Raw genomic sequence first — 19,467 nt, 5'->3', positions numbered from 1 at the left:
ACTAAATTATGTATTGGTTGGGCGTGATTCCAAATTGTGTATTTGACATGATTCCAGTTTGGGGATGATGTATATTACACAGACACTATGAAGATATAAACATTTTTAAAAGATCTCCAGAGTTATGTTTTCTTGTGATGGATTTCACTCCTTAATTTCTCATCAGCAAATGGAAGCCTGTGTCCCTTGATTAACCCAAGGTAAGTTATTTCACCTTCCTGAGCTTCAAGGACTTACCTGTAGAATGTGAGTAAGAATTCCCAACACTTAAGATTGCTATACAGTCCAGTTGAGAAAAAAATGTGCACTGTATCTATTTTATTGCTTCACACAACACAAATGTGATAGTTAACTGTTACTATGATTTACGTTCCACTTTTCCCACGTGGTTCTTATCTTAACGTGTTGTGTTTTTATCCTACAGTTCTTTTATTGATCATCCTACCATGTCTTTTCAAGAGAAATTTTTAAAGTATTTCAGATATCCTGGGTTGAATAGTACTTTTTACTAGAATGAAATAGGGTTCAGAATCATGGTATTCTCTCTTGAATTTTTGTGTAGATAGAAGTTCTGGAAAACCTTATTAATAAAGATAGGTAGTTGGGAGTGCAGAGAGTTTTAATAGAACAATGACATTCAATCCTTTCAACTTCTGTCAAGTAATATCAAAAAATCACAGAGTGATCTATCATCAAATCATATTTAATGATTTATCACCTAATCTTTTTTGAAAGCAAAGAATCAAACAGTGCTGACTCACTTGGGTTCTGTCACCCAGCCTTTGGAGGCCAGCAGTGGCTCAGTTTATGGGACGTGCACCGAGAGGATCTGACCAGTTTCAGATACCTAAGAATTCTATGTTACTTTCTCACTTAAGGGCACTTTATTTAATCCTATATAATGAAAGGGTTGAAAAATATAAGATCTTCAATAAATCTTTACCTAAGACATCTTGGTAAAATGCTTTTATTACTTCAAATACACTTTTGTATAGACACTTTGAAGATGCCGATTTAGGGCATTAAATTTATGGAAAATTTTTGAAATGCAACTTACTTGGTGAAGGCAGTTTTTATTATTCAAGCCCATTGGCCAAATCATTCTTACTTCCTAACTTTTCTGCCTTCCAATTATAATATAGTCATCCCTCAGTATCCTCGGGGAATTGGTTCCAGGAGACCCCCCGATACCAAAATCCACAGATGCTCAAGTCTCTTACCTAAAATGACCTGGTACAAGAATACAGCTTCCCCTCCATGTCTGTGGGTATGAAACAGTAAATATGTTAATATTTACCTTCAAGAAAATCATGCAGACCATTGAAAAATAAATTATGGTACACTTCTTGTAACGTAGATTTCTAAAAGCCATAAGTCAAAATTAAAGTTATGTATAAGAATTTCCCATTTTTTGAATTTGTAATAAAGCAATGTAATTTATAGCTAAAATAATAAATTATGAAGTGAGGAGTATGTTAGAAAGCATGTTATTGCTTCAGTAAATGTGTATACATGCACGAATACTCATTATTAGACTTTTAGGAACAATTAAGAATCATGTAAAAAATCAGAAATAAATCCATCAATTTATATAAATCTCATGATTGCTTCAATATTTAATGTAGGAGAAAAGTGTATCACTGCAAACCAATTGGCATGGCAGCTCATATAATTTTTGTTGTTAACAGGAAGTAGAAGTTATAATATTTTGTAAGATGAAGATTGAATGATTGACTTAAATATTTCCTTATATGATGTGATTAATGTTCTTCTAAGTGATAACAGACTGTGCATGAGAGTTGAGAATAGTTTGAAAAGACATTGTGTACGGTTAAATACATGACCAAGCTATTTTTGGTGTTTGAAGCTCTCTTTTTTTTTTTGTGGTACACGGGCCTCTCACTGCTGTAGCCTCTCTCCCGCTGCCGGAGCGTAGGCTCAGCGGCCATGGCTCACAGGTCCAGCCACTCTGTGGCATGTGGGATCCTCCTGGACCGGGGCACGAACCCGCGTCCCCTGCATCGGCAGGCGGACTCTCAACCACTGCGCCACCAGGGAAGCCTGAAGCTCTCTTTCTTAAGTAGGCATTGTTTGATGATAGTCAGGAGGTGAGTGAGGCCAAGTCCCTCTGACAGCCCCATTCCACACCATATCTGAAATTAGGCTGAGTCCCCTCTTGCTAAAGCCGCTCTTCTCTTAGCGGAACCGTGTGTAAGGTGGGGAAAGACACGTCCAAGACACGTTTACGGTGATTTCATTAATATCTGAGGAGGGCCTAGTGAGATCAGTGATTTTATTCTGATACCAAAGTAGAATTCAGGGTGGATAGGGGCTGTTCTAAAAGAATTTGTGAGGGGACTTCCCTGGCGGTCCAGTGGTTAAGACTCTGCGCTTCCACTGCAGAGGGCATGAGTTTGATCCCTGATTGGGGAACTAAGATCCTGCATGCCGTGTGGCGTGGCCAAAAAAAAAAAAAAAAGAATTTGTGGGAATGGAGACGTTTACATGAGTGTAAGGACACTTCTCAGGTGTGTCACGTGCAGGAGATTAAAGATCAGGAGATTGATTACCCTAGAGCTGGGTTTCAGTGTGTCTGTGGAAAGTCTTCTAGTACACTGGTGTGAGGACCCCTGGTCTAGCAAAACCTTAGGGCTTTTACCTTAGTATCATGTTATGAGTCTAGGTCCAGTCAGGAGACGGAAACCACACAGTATTTTAAACAGGGGAAGTTTAAAGTGTTAAAGTATAACAGGAGAGTAACTGTTAAGGTATACTGGGAATTCTGAAGGGCATCCTAGGGCCAAGGGAGAAGGGGGCCCTCTCCCCCAGATTGGAGTCTGACTTTGTTGGAGAAGGTGTGGTTGCAGCCCATCGGATAGCTAGGTTGCTAACGCCAGAGCTGGGCGAGCAGGAAACAACAACAGCAGCCTTCCAGGGCTTGAGCTGAGGCTGGAGGGCAGGCACCCAGGGTGTCACAGTGCTGCTGCAGGTGCGTGGTCTGGGGCATGTGGCGTTTGCTCCAGGAGAGTCACAGGAAACAACCCTCAGGATGTTGGGGTCCCACTATGGGCTTCAGTCCCCGAATGCCCCATCTGTGGTGTGGTGGTCACCAGGTTAGTGCTGCAGGGGCATTGGGGAGGGCTCCACGCTCTGGCTATACAGCTGGGGCAGCTGTCCCCATCCAGCCCCGCCCCAGACATCCCAGTACACGTGCACCCATGATGGGCCATGTGGCAGGAGCAAGAAGAAAAGCTCCTTTGCTCCTCCAGTGTCCTCCAGTGCCTCCTTCTGCCGAAGCTCAGCACCAACTCACTGTGAAGAAGAAATGCATTAGGAGTCCAAGATGCCATTGTCACAGAGCAGGTACTGAGGGTGCATTCTGAGCTGAGAAGCAGTAATTAGATAACTGGTACATTCCAGTAAACGATAAAAATTTAAACACATTTACTTGACCAAGAACTGTTCTTTTAGGAAGAGATATGAATAAATGGAAAGGAATGTATTTAACACAGTTATAGAAATAAAGAAGCAAGAATAGCCTGGAAAATTCAGAAAAGGAGTGAAATAAGAGTACTAGTCTTAAGAGATCTTAAAATATATTGTCGTCTCAATAATTAAGACAGTATGATGCCAGAGCATAAATATACAAATTGGTAAAGCAAAGTCCATAATTAGATACAAATACATAGAGAAACTTAGTATGTGACAAAGGTGTCCCCTCAAATCAGTGGTGAAAAGATGGACTATTCAGTAAAATGCTACTGGGACAGCTGGGTGGCCATTCTAGGAGTAATAAAGCTGGGGGACTTCCCTGGTGGTCCAGTGGGTAAGACTGTGCGCTTCCGCTGCAGGGGACACAGGTTTGATCCCTGGTCCAGGAACTAGATCCTGCATGCCGCAACTAAGAGTCCATATGCCCCAACTAAGACCTGGCGCAACCAAAATTAATAAATAAATAAATATTAAAAAGAAGAAGAAAGCTGGATCTCTACCTTAGACCTTTCATCAGAATATCTTCCAAATAAAATCAGACTTAAATGTAAACAAATGAAGCCGTAAGAATAATTGAAGAAACTATAGGAAATGGTTAAGTATAACACAAAATTCAGAGCCATAAAGTAAAAAATCTGAAAAATATATGTCATAAAAATCTATCACTTCTGCTGGGAAAAAAAGAAACCAACTATAAACAAAGTCAAAACACAAACTCTTAATTAACTAGATTGGAAGAATCCTCTCACAGTGTATACATATATCAGGTCATCACAATGTACACTTGAAATGTCTTACAATTCTATGTGTCAGTTATACCTCAGTAAAGCAGCATCTAAATGAAAAATTTTAAACAGCTTTATTGAGAAATAGTTCACATACTGTGTAATTCCGTGTGTTTTAGTATACTGGCACAAAGAGATACTAATCCCAAGCAGGATCAATAAAAAGAATTTCATACCTAACTTCAGAAAGAAGTTAAGTATGAAAACTTCAGACTTCCAAAGACAAAGAGATAATCTTAAAAGAAGCCAGGGAACCTTATAAATGTATACATCAAAATCTTCAAAATAATAGCAAATGGAATCCAGCAACGTATTAAAAAATGATTATACACGTGACCAAGTGGGATTTATGCCAGGAATGCAAGGTTAGTTGAACACAGGAAATTAATCAGTGGAGTATACCACATTAATAGAATAAAGGGGGGAAAGCACATGATTATCTCATTAGATGCAGAAAAAGCATTGGACAAAATCCAACACACTTTCATGATAAAAACACTCCATGAACTTCAGAATAAATAAGAGGGACTTCCCTGGTGGTCCAGTGGCTAAGACTCCGAGCTCCAAATGCAGGGGGCCTGGGTTCGAACCTTGGTCAGGGAACTAGATCCCACATGCTGGAACTAAGAGTTCGCATGCCCCAGCGAGGATCCCACACATAGCCGCGAAGATCCCACGTGCCGCAGCTAAGACCTGGTGCAGCCAAATTAATATTTTTTAAAAAGGGAGAGAGAGAGAAATAAGAACTTCCTCAAATGAATAAAGGGCATCGACCGGAAAACCCGAAGCAGAAATCCTACTTAATTGTAAAAGACTGAAAGATGTCCCCTAAGATCAGAAACAAGACAAGGATATTCAGTCTAGCCATTTCTATTTAACATTCTGCTAGAGGTTCTAGACAGGGCAATTAAGCAAGAAAATGAGATAGCACTCAGAAAGGAAGTAAAACTATCTTTTCAGTATCTTGTATATAGAAAACCCTAAAGAATCCACTATTAGAGCTAGTGAATGAATTCAGCAAGTTTGCAGGATATAAGATCAAGATACAAGAAAAAGAAAAATAATTGTATTTCTGTACATTAGCAATGAGCAATCTGAAAATGAAATTAAGAAAACAGTTCCATTTACTGTAGCATCAAAAAAAAAAAACCTAGGGATGAATTTAACAAACGAAGTGTAAGGCTTGTTCAGTAAACACTACAAACTACCAACTACTGTTGAAAGAAATTAAAGACCTGAATAAATGGAAAGAAATCCATTCATAGATTGGGCTACTTAATGCTGTCAAGAAGTTAGTACTACCCAAGGCAACCTACAGCTTACTGCAATCCTATTATAAAATGTCGACTACATTTTTTTGCAGAAATTGACAAGCTGATCCTAAAAATCCTGAAAATACAAGTGGCCCAGAATAGGCAAAACAACCTTGAAAAAGAGGAACAAAGTGGAAGACTCACACTAACGCATTTCAAAACTTACTACATGCACAGTTAAAAATAATTGAGGGCTTCCCTGGTGGCGCAGTGGCTGAGAGTCCGCCTGCCAATTCAGGGGACACGAGTTCATGCCTCAGTCCGGGAAGATCCCACATGCCACGGAGCGGCTAGGCCCGTGAGCCATGGCTGCTGAGCCTGTGCATCCGGAGCCTGTGCTCCGCAGCGGGAGAGGCCACAACAGTGAGAGGCCTGTGTACCGCAAAAACTAAAAAATAAATAATAATAATAATTGAAATGGTAAATTGTTTTGTACATTTTACCACAGCAAAAAAAAAAAACAACACAAACTTAGTACAAAGCTTCAGTAATCAAAACAGTGTGGTGATGTGTAAGGATTGACATAAAACCAACAGAGGGGACTTCCCTGGTGGCGCAGTGGTTAAGAATCTGCCTACCAATGCAGGGGACACAGGTTCGAGCCCTGGTCCAGGAAGATCCCCCGTGCTGCTGAGCAACTAAGCCCATGCACCACAACTACTAAGCCTTCACTCTAGAGCCTGAGAGCCACAACTGCTGAGCCCACGTGCCACAACTACTGAAGCCCGCACGCCTAGAGCCCATGCTCCACAACAAGAGAAGCCCACGCACTGCAACGAAGCCTGCGTGCAGCAATGAATACCCAACGCAGCCAAAAATAAACTAAATAAAATAAATTTATTTTAAAAAAATGGAATAGGAAATTCCCTGACGCTCCAGTGGTTAGGGTCTCCATGCTTTCACTGCTGAGGGCCCGGGTTCAATCCCTGTTTGGGAAACTAAGATCCCATAAGCCAAGCCATGTGGTGTAGCCAAAAAAATAAAAAGTAAACCAATGGAATGGAAGCGTTTGGTGGTTTCTTATAAAACTAATCATACTCGTACCGTACGATCCAGCAATCATTCTCCTTGGTATTAACCGAATGAGTTGAAAACTTATATTCATATAAAAACCTGCACAGAAATATTTACAGCAGGTTAATTCATAATTGCTAGAATTTTCAAGCAACCAAGATGTCCTTCAGTAGGTGAATGGATACTAAATCATGGTACATCCAGACAATGGAATATTATTCAATGCTAAAAAGAAATGAGCTCTTAAGCCATGAAGAGGACATGGAGAAACCTTACTGAAATACTACTAAGTGAAAAGCCAGTCTGAACAAGCTACATACTGTATGATTCCAGCTATGTGACATTCTGGAAAAAGGCAAAACTGTGGATACTGTCAATGAATCAATAGTTGCCATGGAATAGGGAGGAGGGAAGGAGGAATAGGCGAGTACAGTAATTTTTAGGGCAGTGAAAATGATTCTGAATGATACTGTAATAGTAGATACATGTCATTATACATTTCTCCAAACCCACAGAATGTGCAGCACTAAGAGTGAACCCTACTGTAAACCATCGACAGTGGGTGATTATGATGTGTCATTGCAGGTTCATCAGTTGTGACAAATGTTCCACTCTGGTGCAGGCTGTTGATAATAGGGGTTGCTGTGCTTAGTAGGGGAGTTGCAGGGGCTTCCAGGCAGGGTGTATATGAGAACTCTGTCCACTCGATTTTGCTATGAACAAAAGCTGCTCTAAATAAGTCTTTTTTGTTTTGTTTTGTTTTTTTAAGATAACAGATAACCCACAGAATCAGAAAAAGTGTTTGCAAGTCATATATCTGATAGGGCTCTAGTATGCACAATATATAAAGAATTCTTACGACTCAACAACAAAGTGACAGCAACGCAATTTTTTAAAGTAGGCAAAGATTCTGAACAGGCATTTCTCCAAAGAAGATGCAGACGAATGGCCAAAAAATTTTGCTCAGCATCATTAGTCATTAGGGAACTGCAAATCAAAACCACAAGATGGCTCTCACCACTAGGATGGCAGTAATTTTTTTACAAATAAAAACAACAAAATAAGTGTTTGCATTGAGGATGGGTGGAAATTGGAACCTTCATACATTGCTTGTGGGAATCTAAAATAGTGTAGCCACTGTGGGAAATAGTTTGGCAGTTCCTCAGAATGTTAGAGTTACTATATCACTACTTCTAGGTATATGTCCAAGGGGAATTGAAAATATGTTCACACAGAATCTTGTACATGAATGTTCATAGCAATATTCTTCATAACAGCCAAAAAGTAGAAACAATCCAAATGTCCATCAGTTGATGAATAGATTAAGAAAAGATGGTCTATCCATAGAATGTTAAAATGAAGTACTGAGACGTGCTACACCATGAATGAACCGTGGAAACAGTGTGCTAAGTGAGAGAAGACCGACTCCAAAGAGCACATACTGTATGATTCCATTTGTATGAAGTGTCCAGAATAGGCAGAACCATAGGGGCAGAAAGTAGATACGTGGTTGCCAGGTGCTGGGGTAGGAGAGGGTGGGTGTGACTGCTCGTTGGTCCAGGGTTTCTTCTGTGGGTTGTGAAAATGTTCTGGAATTAGTGGTGACGAATAACATTGTGCCTCTACAAAAACCCACTGAACCGTACACTTTAAAGGGTGAATTTTAGGGCCACCATCACCTGGCTGTGAGGAGAGCCTGTAGGTGCTCCAGCACAGGATTGGGGGTGCTGCACCCACTGACCACCAGGCCCCGCCACATCTTTCCAGGAGCCAGATCTGCCACGGCATGAGCACAGCAATGTGCTTTGGGGGTCACAGTGGCATGGTCCTCACAGGAGACCCCTGGGACCAGGGCTTGACCCCCGAGCGAGCCCCTCAGAGCCTCAGTTTTGTCAACACTAGAATAGCACAGCCTTGCTTCAGAATTGTGTCAAGATTCTTCTTTACCAGAGGGAAATCAAGTCGTAAAAACAGATCAAGAAGTGGAGGGAGCAAGGAACCACCAGACAGAAGATGCTCGAGCATAGACTCTTGCCAGAGCCACTCTGGGCAAAGTGGCATCTGCACAGGAAGTGTCTACTTTTGAGGACATCTACACATCCCACCACCTCCAGTGAGTGAAGCCCCTCTGAGGAAGGCAAAGCTTGTTGAGAGCCTAGGAATCCCAGAATCTGAACTTGGCGCTTCAGCAGTCACCTCAGCTCAGAAACTGGACATGGGTGCACACTACCCTGATTTGCTCGTCAGAATGACTGTCAGAAGCCTAATCTTTCACTTTCCAACTACCCATCCGACATCCTTAATCTAACGTAGCTATTGCTGTTGTTAAGAAGCAAAGTAACAGTTGTTTGTTGGAAATCCCTGTGAAAAATCTTATCCATGCTATTATTTATGTATTTTTTCCACAAGCATGTTCTTTGCTGAATTGGAATTGAACCAAACGGAACCTCAGTTAAGATTTTCAAAAAGCCGGGAAGAAACTAAAGCACGATGCTGAAAAGTTTATTGCTGTACTGTTCAGTCACTCCTTAACTTATCTGAGAAAGGTTTAAAGCACAGAAACTTTATAATAATTTGCTCTTTTGTAATAAAGGTACTGTGCTGTCTGAAAATAAGTTTCTACTAAGAGTGGTGGCCTGAAGGTTGAAGCTATTATCTTCTACATAGTACCAAAAACTAAGAGTGAACAAACAGATTGAGCACACTCATAAAAATAAATAATAGGGTGGCTTCCCTGGTGGCGCAGTGGTTGAGAGTCCGCCTGCCGATGCAGGGGACACGGGTTCGTGCCCCGGTCCGGGAAGATCCCACATGCCGCGGAGCAGCTAGGCTCGTGAGCCATGGCCGCTGAGCCTGCACGGCCGGAGCCTGTGCTCCGTAACGGGAGAGGCCACAACAGTGAGAGGCCCGTGCACGGCAAAATAAATAAATGAATGAATGAATAAATTGGTGAATTTTATGATATGTGAACCAGGGCTCCTTGAAGACTGGCTACAGGTCTAGGGCAGGAAATGCATGAGTATAGACTGTCTTGTGCCAGAAAGTGATGAGCTCTCAGGAGGCGACTGGGGTCATGTTGGAGAGACACAGGAACCAGTTTGAAGAGACTCTCAACTGCCACAGATGATGAGACTGTCTGAGCATCAAAAGGAATAATAACTGCAGTAGATTGAAGCACATGAGATATGTTTCAGTCCAATAGTTCATAATGAATGAGTTCACAACTCTGGCTGTATCTGGATGATAATAGGGAAACAATTCATTGTTTTGTAAAGTGGTAAATAAAGGGAAAGAACCAAGCATACAATCCACTTTTCCTGTGCAAACGGTACGTCAGGATTACCAAAGCATGGATGAGCATGAAGTTTTCTTTAGATGGAAGAATTCTCCCAGAAGAATGATAGACTGTCACCATGTACAATCCTAAAGAACTAATAAATATATTCAATGTTTATCAGTGGCTGGCTGCTAATACACAAAAAGGGTGACAGCTGGGTATCATGTCCCTCGTGATGGACACCTAAAAGTCTATCAAAAAACCCGGAACACCTAAATCTGATCATACCTCTCTATTTAATTACCAGTCCATAGGAAATACCTGTAGTATTTTCCATATGTTTGGGTCAGAGGCACATGTTAAATGACATCAGTGGGATGTAATCAAGAAAATCTAGACTGGGGAAGCCACAGACTAAATGACCTGATTCTTACACAAAAATTTACGAAATAAAAAGGCAAAATAGGACACTACTAACATAAATTGGGACAGTATTGATCAGACTTAGAGGTTCCAGGGACTTTGTGTTGTATGAGAGAAAGGTTTATAAGTTAAATATGCTCATTAAAATTCTTGCCAACCACTAAAAGAACAGAATATGTGTAAGTTTCAAGCCAGGAGAGGAGAATTAAAAAAAGAGCAGTCAATTAAGCAGAAGAAACATTGAAAAAGTAGGACAAGAAGAAGCTGTAAACTAAGATAATAGGTACAAATCCAGTTATATCCCTCCAAGTAAGTATAACTGGACCAAATCTCACAAAGTTGAAGATTGATGCCCTGGAAAAGAAGATCCCATACTCATTGTTCTCATGAGACACACCTAGGACTCGTCTTTTACTCTTGGAAAGTAAAAGAATGGAAAACATAGAGTTGGGAAACCAATCTTGTCTCTCTTACGAGACTGAAGAATTTATTTTTTTCTCTTTTCAGGTTAAAGAAAAAGGAGTTTAGTTTAGAAGAAATATATACCAACAAGAATTATAAATCTCCTCCTGCAAACAGGTAAGTACATATGAGCAGTAAATAATAGATTGGGGGGGCTTCCGAAATGATCGATGTAAATCTCCAATCCTTGTGCTTTGGAAGGGGTTTTATGTTCAGTTCTTCCAATACCAAGGTCTTGAAAATAACTAGAATTGGTATTTTTAGTTTCCAGCCCTTGAATTGGGGTCGGTGGTAGGATGGGAAAGAGATGTGTGTCAGGTTAGGTAGTCTCCTTTTCGTTTGTACTTGGTTTTTAGCAAATATGCCGGCTGTCTTCAGGACTAATAAGCACTGATCTTCAGATATGACTCCAAACCCAAGTACAGAAGGCATTTCACTTGGCTACCTTTGCGTCTAAATTCAGTTCAAGTCGTTAAACATTTATTAAATTCCTGTAGCGTCCAGGATGTAGCAGGAGAGTTTTATCCTAGAAGATAAAACTCTGAGGCATTGATATAAGACTATTCATTACAGCATTGCTAAATAATAGGAAAGGATTGGAAACAACTTAAAATATCCATTAATAGGGTTCTCATTAAATTATAGTCCATCCTTGTAATGGGATACACTGCATAGCCATTTAAAAGAATGAATCAGATACCTGTGTACCCAGCTGGGGCAATCTTAAACGTTATTGATAGGTCAGAGTGGCACAATGCATAGGCCAGTGCATGTAGTTTGCTGCCATTTGAGTAAAGAAGAAACAAAAGTGTTGGATAGATGCTGTGGGTCAGCAAACTACAGGCCAGGTCCAACCAGCAACCCGTTTTCTTTCTTTCTTTTTTTCCAGCCCTGTGAGCTAAGAATGGTTTTTATTCTTTTAAAGGGTTGTTTAAAAAACAGAAAAGAATATATAGCAGAGACTTGTGTGCCTCGTTAATTTTAAGATGTTTACTACCTGGCCCTTTACACAAAAGGGCTGACCTCTGATGATACATGCTTACCTATGCCCATCTGTATGTTGAGTGACTTTGGGAGGATACACAAAACACTGTTGCTGCTGTTGCCGGGGTGGGGAGTGGGGGGGTTCATCTTACTTTTATTTTTTACCCTCCTGTCCAGTTTAAATTTCTTCACTATGTTGCTTGCACTACATATTCATAGATATACGTGTTTTGTCATCAAAAAATAGCTGCAGACCAGAGGAAAGAGCTGTCAGGAGTAGTTAGCCTTTAGCGCCCATTGACTGGGAGGGTTGGTGGCCCCCAGGGTGAGCATGTTGGTGATTCTGTTTTGTGCTCCACCCTTAGGTGTTTAGAGACCATCTTTGAGGAACCTAAGGAACGGAATGGTACGCTCATCTCAATCAGCCAACAGAAGAGGAAGCGAGTTCTGGAGTTTCAGGATTTCACAGTCCCACGAAAGAGGAGGGCTCGCGGTAAGGTCAAGGTGGCAGGCAGCTTTACCCGGGCCCAGAAGGCGGCGCTGCAGAGTCAAGAGCTGGATGCTCTGTTGATACAGAAACTGATGGAACTGGAGACCTTCTTTGCCAAGGAAGAGGAGGAGCAGGAGCGGTCATCCGGTTGTTGAGAAGCGATTCAGGTGGGGGGGTCTCAACTTTAGACTTTCCCGGCCTCCTTGGAAGAGGTTGCCTAATTTTGCCCTACTGCCCAAACCACTCAAAATGCAGACTATGGATTTTTACCTATTTCAAGGTGCAGCCTTTTTAGGAACTGGTGAAAGAGGGTCCTCTAACTTGTACTGCTGAGTATAGAACCTCAGGAACTCTCCCTTTCTCCTGGAAATGGTCCTGAATGATGTCGGCCTCCTCCCCACACTCTGCCATCCACGGAGGAGGACACCACATACCTTCAGTAACACTAGGTTTCCAAGGACTCACAGCATTTGCACGTCCATGTGAAAGTTCCGCGTTGTTTACGGTGGTGCTAGACCAAGGTTATATTTAGACATGTGGCCTAGGGAGGGGGACCTGGCCTCCTGTCCCATGTGGTCTCACCGGCTCACTTCAGTAGTTGAGGAAAGATGAGCTGCTGTGTTTTCTAATCCTTTGAGCCCATCTGTCCAGAACCAAGTTGTGTGTGTGTGTGTGTGAGTGAGTGAGTGTGTGTGTGTGTGGCTTTTCCTCATCATTTTCTCCCCTCTGTGACTGTGGGTCACTAGTGCCAGAGGAGCCCGTCCAGGCCCCATTCGAAGTAAGTTGCACTTTTTAATGTGGTAGTGTTGATTATTTTCATTTGTTTTATTTCCCTTTTTTTGTTTTAATTATTGCTGCATGTTTGGAGCCTTTAAATGTGATTTTAAAGCAGTTTTTTAAGACATCAAGGAGAAAGACAGTACACGTCTTTAGAACACACGACAGGCATTTGACCTGGTTTGTCGGTGCGTGGTGTGGGGCGGCCGAGAGCCGTTTTCCCGTTGACGTGTTCAGGCAGCCCCTTCCCCGCCTCCAGCTCCTAGTGCGACTCATTTCTCATCTGGGTTCTCATTCTTGCTTAAGTAGTTGTATTTATTTTAATGACGGAAGTAAGAGCAGGTCTCTCCCCCAGTCATTTAAAAAGTTGGAAGCTTGGGTGTGGTCTTAGTGGGTTTCATCTGAAGTGGTGGTCCATGACAGAGGCATCCATGATGGCTCAGGTGGTGATGAAGCCAACCCAGAGCGTTTGCAGCTGCCAGAGCAGCCCGCTCCATAGTGGGGAGGAGGACAGTCTGGGGTCACGAAGTTCCATGGCCAACCCTCTTGGAGGGCAGCTCACTGTACTCTGGGCTCCTGCGTCAGACCTACTGTAAGTTTGGTAGAATGCCAGACAAAGGTCTCTGGGTTTCTCCGTTTCTGCCTGCAGCAGTCTGTGGGCAGAGGACCAGAAGCGTGCTGTGTGAGGCCACAAGCCCAGAGGTTTCATTCCTTTCCCACTTAAGGCCTGTGTGCCCTTGCCTTGCTTCCCCTCCTCCCCTTCCCTTGTGTTTTATCTTCTCTCTCTCTCTCTCTCTCTCTCTCTCTCTCTCAAAAGAAGAGTGCAGAGAATTAACATTCCTTGGCTGGTGAGTGGGATGCTAAGCCCAGCCTCAGGACACTGGTCACCTCTCCCATCCTCCCAGGAGCCACTGCCGTGGAGCAGTGCCAATGGGAACTGTCAAAGCTCCAGAGACATTTTCGAGTCAGTCTGTGAGAGGAGTGAGTGGTGCCATCCTGGATCATGTCTCCTGGGTCCCTTTGGTTTCCCTGTCTGTCAGGGGATGGGAGGATGGGGTGGGGGTGGGGGTTTCTATGTGCCTTTCCTTTGCAGGTTGACAGTCTGTGCCACACTGCAGCAGAAAAACTGACAGTGCGAGAAAAACGAAGTGCCACGTCTGTCTTGTAGGTCCAATGCCTCAGACAGAGCATTTAGTAAGTGAAATACACACCTGGTGATCCATGGAGGCTTCTAAGGCCACAGCCACGTAGCATTAGAGGGGAGCCTGGCTTCCGCACCAGCTCTGAACAGTGCAAACCAGATGCTGCCATTGTGCATTCGCTTTGCCCAGACTGTGTAGACACGACCTGTGTTTCCCCTCAGCACCTCTCCCTTCCTGGGACAGGGTCCTTAGACACAAATGCTTCTCTCTGTCTTTTTGCTTAAGGGAGTGAGATGAGTTTGTGCCCTTGTACAAACGTTTTTAGCAATCTCCTGCTGCACAGCTTGCAAACTCCCAGCAAATCTACAGAGCCCTGTTTGCCAGCTCCATTGCCAGTGTAGATGGGTCTGCAACGTGGCAAGCGTGGCAGACTGAAGTTGACGTGGGTGCAGCTGTGGCATCACCAACATTACGGAGATACAATTTCAAGTTTGCCCGTTGCAGGAGTGGCACTTGTCAGGGCCAGGAGCAATGATTTGGAGCATTGGCATTTGGAATGGGGGCTTGGAGGAAGTGGAGACCTGGTTTCCTTCCTTGTCCTGGGAACATAGGAAAAAGCTCCGCTGAGGCCAACCCTCTCCTTGTAATTTTTGGCGTGCATTTGGCCAAGGCCCTTCCTCATTCCAAAGTTAAGAAGGGGCCCCCACTGCAAGCTTGAAATTGCTTACCTGGGCCACATCGGGTTCTCGCCGTGCTCAGCCATATCTGTCTTAACATCCATTTTTACCATTGGCCTAGCCAGCTGCAGTGCTGTCTATGGTCCTCAGAGCCAGCCACCTGCCCATAGCTACAGGAGGTCTGGTTCTGGGGTGGGACTTGGTACAGTTTCTGAGTATGGGGACTTACCACCCAAAGACACTTAGTGTTTTTAATATGGGAAAGAGAGGAGAAATCTCAGGTCCAATCAGGGTTCTGCACGTCAGCTTTTCACTGAAACTTTCAACTATAGTGTTTTCCATCTGTCAGTTTATAGCTATATTTGCCCCCCCCACCTTCCCCCTCCTCTTTTCTTTTGGTTTCATTTCTCTATTAATTTAAATGTACCTCATCACCTGTTCAAGCAGATTATGTCCACTTTTTTTTACTGACCTTATTCTAAGAGCTACAGCTGAGGGAGGTACAGTGGAGAGACATACAGCGTTTGCCTTACTCGGAGCCTGAAGAGCTCAGAAACTCATGCTGTGAATCCTGAAACAGCGCTCCTCCAAGAGCTGTGAAAAACATGACGCTTTGTCACAATTTTGCCTGAAAGGGTCTTTTGCGCGAGTGCCAGAGCCAACCTGAGGTAGATTCCAGATCCCACCCTCTGGGCATGATCCTACCCCTGTGGCTGGTTCCCTGTCTGCCAGGCTAAGGGCTGCACAGAGTGCAGGACTGGGGCTGCCGGTCCAAGGCTTGGTGCGGCCTGATGGAATGCAGAGCCAGTGCTCCGTCTCCAGGCTGGGATTTCATCTCATAATCAATGTACATCAAGATCCGCGAAAGACGAACTTTTAGACGGTGATACTTTTCTCCCATTCCCTGGGGGCAGAGTATGCAGTTGGTGCTTTCTTTAATTCCCTTGTTTTTTGTTTCTGTAAGCTTCCCCCACCCCGGTATCATGGAAAGGACCTCTGAAACACCACATCGTGGGTGGCTGTATCCAAAGTCTTTAAGTAGTTGGCCAGAGGTGCGGAGTATCCTTTCCTGGATTCATGCGAGGGAAGGGCTCCTTGCCACGACGGAACTTCCTGTATAAAAAGCTGGCCGGGAAGAAGGCTTAATTAACTGAAATCAAAGTTTAGTACTATTATCTAGCCACAAATTGATCAGCAAAGGCTATTTATTTTTATTGTGAAGTGAGGGCCCCTACATAGCCTGCCATCTAGCACAGCACTCTCTCAGATTGGATGCTTGTTCATTGTGTGTCTCCACGAGCCCCTCTCTGGTGCTGAATCGGATTTTAATTCTTGGCAAGAGGCCTCAGCATCATCTCCTTGGGCTGGTCTAGGCCAGTAAATAGCTGCCTGAAGTGTTTGTATATTATCATGGTCAATAGTTCAGTGAAATTTGTACATTTTTGGTAACATTGGCATACATGATGCCCCTGCAGTTCCTCTTCTGTTTGGTAGTTTGTGACTCTAAAATTCCCACTGTTATGTGTGTTAATTTATGAAAATAAAAAGGAATTTTTTTTTGGAAAACCTTTCAGATAACTCTCAAGGCTGTTATTTTATTCTTATGGCTTCATAATAAGTTAAAATTCTACCTGTAATATCATGAGGTTGCTGTTGTTGGTTTTTAATAAAACATTCCAAAGTTATATATATCCCACAAGCATTTTCTCTTCCAAAGTGGTCACCATTTTCTGAGGACGGCGCTGTGCTCAGAACATGTGTAGAGCTCCACCTCTGGGTGGCCTTCCAAGACTGTCCTGGAGCTTTTAAAATTTACTCAGGTGGCAGATCATCTCTTGTGAGGGACTTGGGTATTTGGAAATGCCAAGACTCACTCAAATGAGTCACACCCAATTAAGTTGGGTAGGGATGCCGAGCCAGTATTCTAGGTGTGATTTTTGAATAGTGTTTATTTTCTCACATGGCTGAGAAATGAAAAAGCAATAATAAATTCAGGTCAATGGGGGCTTCCCTGGTGGCGCAGTGGTTAAGAATCCGCCTGCCAATGCAGGGGACACGGGTTCGAGCCCTGGTCCGGGGAGATCCCACATGCCGTGGAGCAACTGGGCCCGTGTGCCACAACTACTGAACCTGCGCTCTAGAGCCCGTGAGCCACAGCTACTGAAGCCCACACTCCTAGAGCCTGTGCTCCACAACAAGAGAAGCCACCGCAGTGAGAAGCCTGCGCACTGAAACAGAGTAGCCCCTGCTCACCGCAACTAGAGAAAGCCTGTGTTCAGCAACTAGACCCAACGCAGCCAAAAATAAATAAGAAAAATTCAGGTCAAAATGTCAAATATTAGCAACATATCTGGAATAAGAGCTTAGCTTGCTAAGGAGGCTACTTGGGAGAGTATAAATATGATGGAGTACATTTTTTTTTTTTTTTTTTTTGTGGTACGCGGGCCTCTCACTGTTGTGGCCTCTTCCGTTGCGGAGCACAGGCTCCGGACGCACAGGCTCAGCGGCCATGGCTCACGGGCCCAGCCACTCCGCGGCACGTGGGATCTTCCCGGACCAGGGCACGAACACGTGTCCCCTGCATCGGCAGGCGGACTCTCAACCACTGCGCCACCAGGGAAGCCCCATTCATTTACTTTTTAAAGGGTCTTAAAAAAAATAAAAAGGTCTTGGCTTTTAGCTTATATCCTTCCCAGCTATACATGAGGTTAGGTTGTGAGTCCTCTGATTCTCAACTCTTTGTTTAACCAGTGGAAACTGGTGAAAGAATGACTGAAAATAAGGCTGTTTAACACCACGCCTACGTGTTCCAGAAAGAAGCGAGATTCCTGAGGATGTGCTTCCTCTGTCCAGAGGGAAAGCAGTGCCCAATGTGCCTTCCTGGCCTTCTTCCAATTCTTGGATTTCTACAGTCAAGACCTTTCTCTGTCCTCCTGCCTGGCAGCTGTGTTTCTGCTGCTTAGGTTTCACAATTACCTGGAGAAGAACCCTCTCTGCAATTTTTCTTGCTATAGAAGGAAGAGGCCAGTGATCACCTACGGCCCTGTCATTCCTTTAGCACCCCCATCACAGAATCTTAGCCTTGGTAGGGCCTCCTGAGAGTAAGAGGTCCAAACCGATGGGAGAATCCTCCACCGTGTCCTGCCCTCTTCACATGATGGAGACCTCATTTCTTCAGTTCCTTCTGTGACTTCTCTTGAGAAGTGTTCTAGAAAACTCCCAATACTTCAAGCAACTTTCAGGGTCACCGGTGAGTCTTTCTAACATCCTTCTCAAACTTACAGCGTCTTCTCCCTCCTTGCTGTCAGCTGGTGCTTCTGCTTCCGCGTTTTCCTGAGGTGGAAGCCGTTTGTATAGGACTTCCATGCGGACCCTTTTTGCAGTTCCTTGGCCAGCGCCGGCATGGTCCTCCCTATGATATGTTCACCCAGCGCTCTCTGTGCCCGGAGGGCTCTTCTCCCACACGGCCACATGGTTCCCGCAGGCACTGTTCAGATCTCTGCCTTCCCAGATCACTCTTCCTAAAAGTGTATCTCCCCCCACCCCACATCCTCCTTCTGATGCTTTCTTTTTCTTTTTCCTTTTTTTTCAGGCCGCCCCTGCAGCCTGCGGGATCTTAGTTCCCCGACCAGGGGTCAAACCCGTGCGCCCTGCATTGGGAGCATGGAGTCTTAACCAATGGACCACCAGGGAACTCCCCGACGCTTTATTTTTGAGGCTCCTCTCTGGTCCCTCCTGTGACCCCTCAGGCACTTAAAAAAGTGCCTGGTATAAATCGTAGGGGCTCAGTAAACACTTGATGGGTGAATGAATGGCCGCCTTCATTAACAGACCCTGTTGCTTGACAGAACGGCCGAGGTCCTCTTCCTCCTGCCGATTCTGAGTATTTGAAGACCTCGTAATTCCCCTCCCTTCAATTATTCTTCAAAGGACCAGTCGCAGGTGAACCGGGAGCTTTTCTGGTGCAGCCACACCCACTGCTGACCTCGCGCCGTCTGATTGGCTGTAGCTCACAGGCGGGGTGGGGCCAGTAGAGGAGTTACCACCTCCTGTGAGATCTACCTGGAAGGTAGGTTCACGCGGCCCAACCTGGAGCCTGCATCCCTGCCTCTGGGCATGGGCATGCTGGGATGCTGAGGGTGGAGGCTCATGTGGATAAGAATCGGCTTGAGAATCTTTCTCCCTTTTGCATTTTCATTTCAGATTTTGGGAGAGGGTAAAATGGTCTGGAAGAATACAAACGCGGCGGCAAATAGCCCAGGTGCTGCAGCAGCCGATGAGTTTTTCCCCTACTGCTGCCAGCCTAAGTGGTCTTTGTAAAATACAACTTCGCACTTGTCAGAACCACTCCCCTAAAATCCTTCTGCGGGTTCCCCCCGTCCCCACATAAGGATAGTAACACGTTTGTTGAGCTCTGACCAAGTGCCAAGCATTCTGTGTTTATTACCTTCTTGAATCCTCACAACAACTTGATGAGGTAGATGTTTTAAATCCCCACTTTGTAGATGAGGAAACTGAGGCTTAAAGACATTAGGCCGCGCCTTTGTGGTGAGTGTTAGAGCCCAGGTCTATTCCTGCCCCCAGGATCTGCTCTAGGAAACCAGACACCTCCCCCGACACCTGCCTCTCCA

The 19,467-nt window shown here is 44.1% G+C and overlaps 1 protein-coding gene across 14 annotated transcripts in view; it reads left to right on the top strand.

Annotated features, from left to right (window-relative positions):
- The window catches only part of PRR14L (proline rich 14 like), a 74,088-nt gene that overhangs the window by 40,876 nt on the left and 13,745 nt on the right, over positions 1-19,467 (top strand). For 8 of the 14 annotated variants that reach the window (XM_089894753.1, XM_089894761.1, XM_022551017.2 and 5 more), the window contains 2 exons: positions 10,812-10,883; positions 12,116-16,402. In XM_089894753.1, coding sequence (XP_089750879.1) covers positions 10,812-10,883; positions 12,116-12,395 — 352 coding nt within the window. In that variant the 3' untranslated portion in view covers positions 12,396-16,402. Of the gene's footprint in view, positions 1-166; positions 2,109-10,811; positions 10,886-12,115; positions 16,403-19,467 lie in introns of those variants that run through there. The other 6 variants (XM_089894755.1, XR_016387553.1, XM_089894756.1 and 3 more) reach the window with 6 other exon arrangements.

This window comes from Delphinapterus leucas, chromosome 14 (assembly GCF_059928025.1).
Source record: "Delphinapterus leucas isolate spDelLeu-1000000601 "Yukka" chromosome 14, BTC_Dleu_Yukka2, whole genome shotgun sequence".
In the NCBI taxonomy this organism is placed as follows: Eukaryota; Metazoa; Chordata; class Mammalia; order Artiodactyla; family Monodontidae; genus Delphinapterus; species Delphinapterus leucas.
The sequence above is the reverse complement of the archived record's forward strand: the minus strand, read 5'-3'. Positions and strand labels throughout refer to the sequence as shown.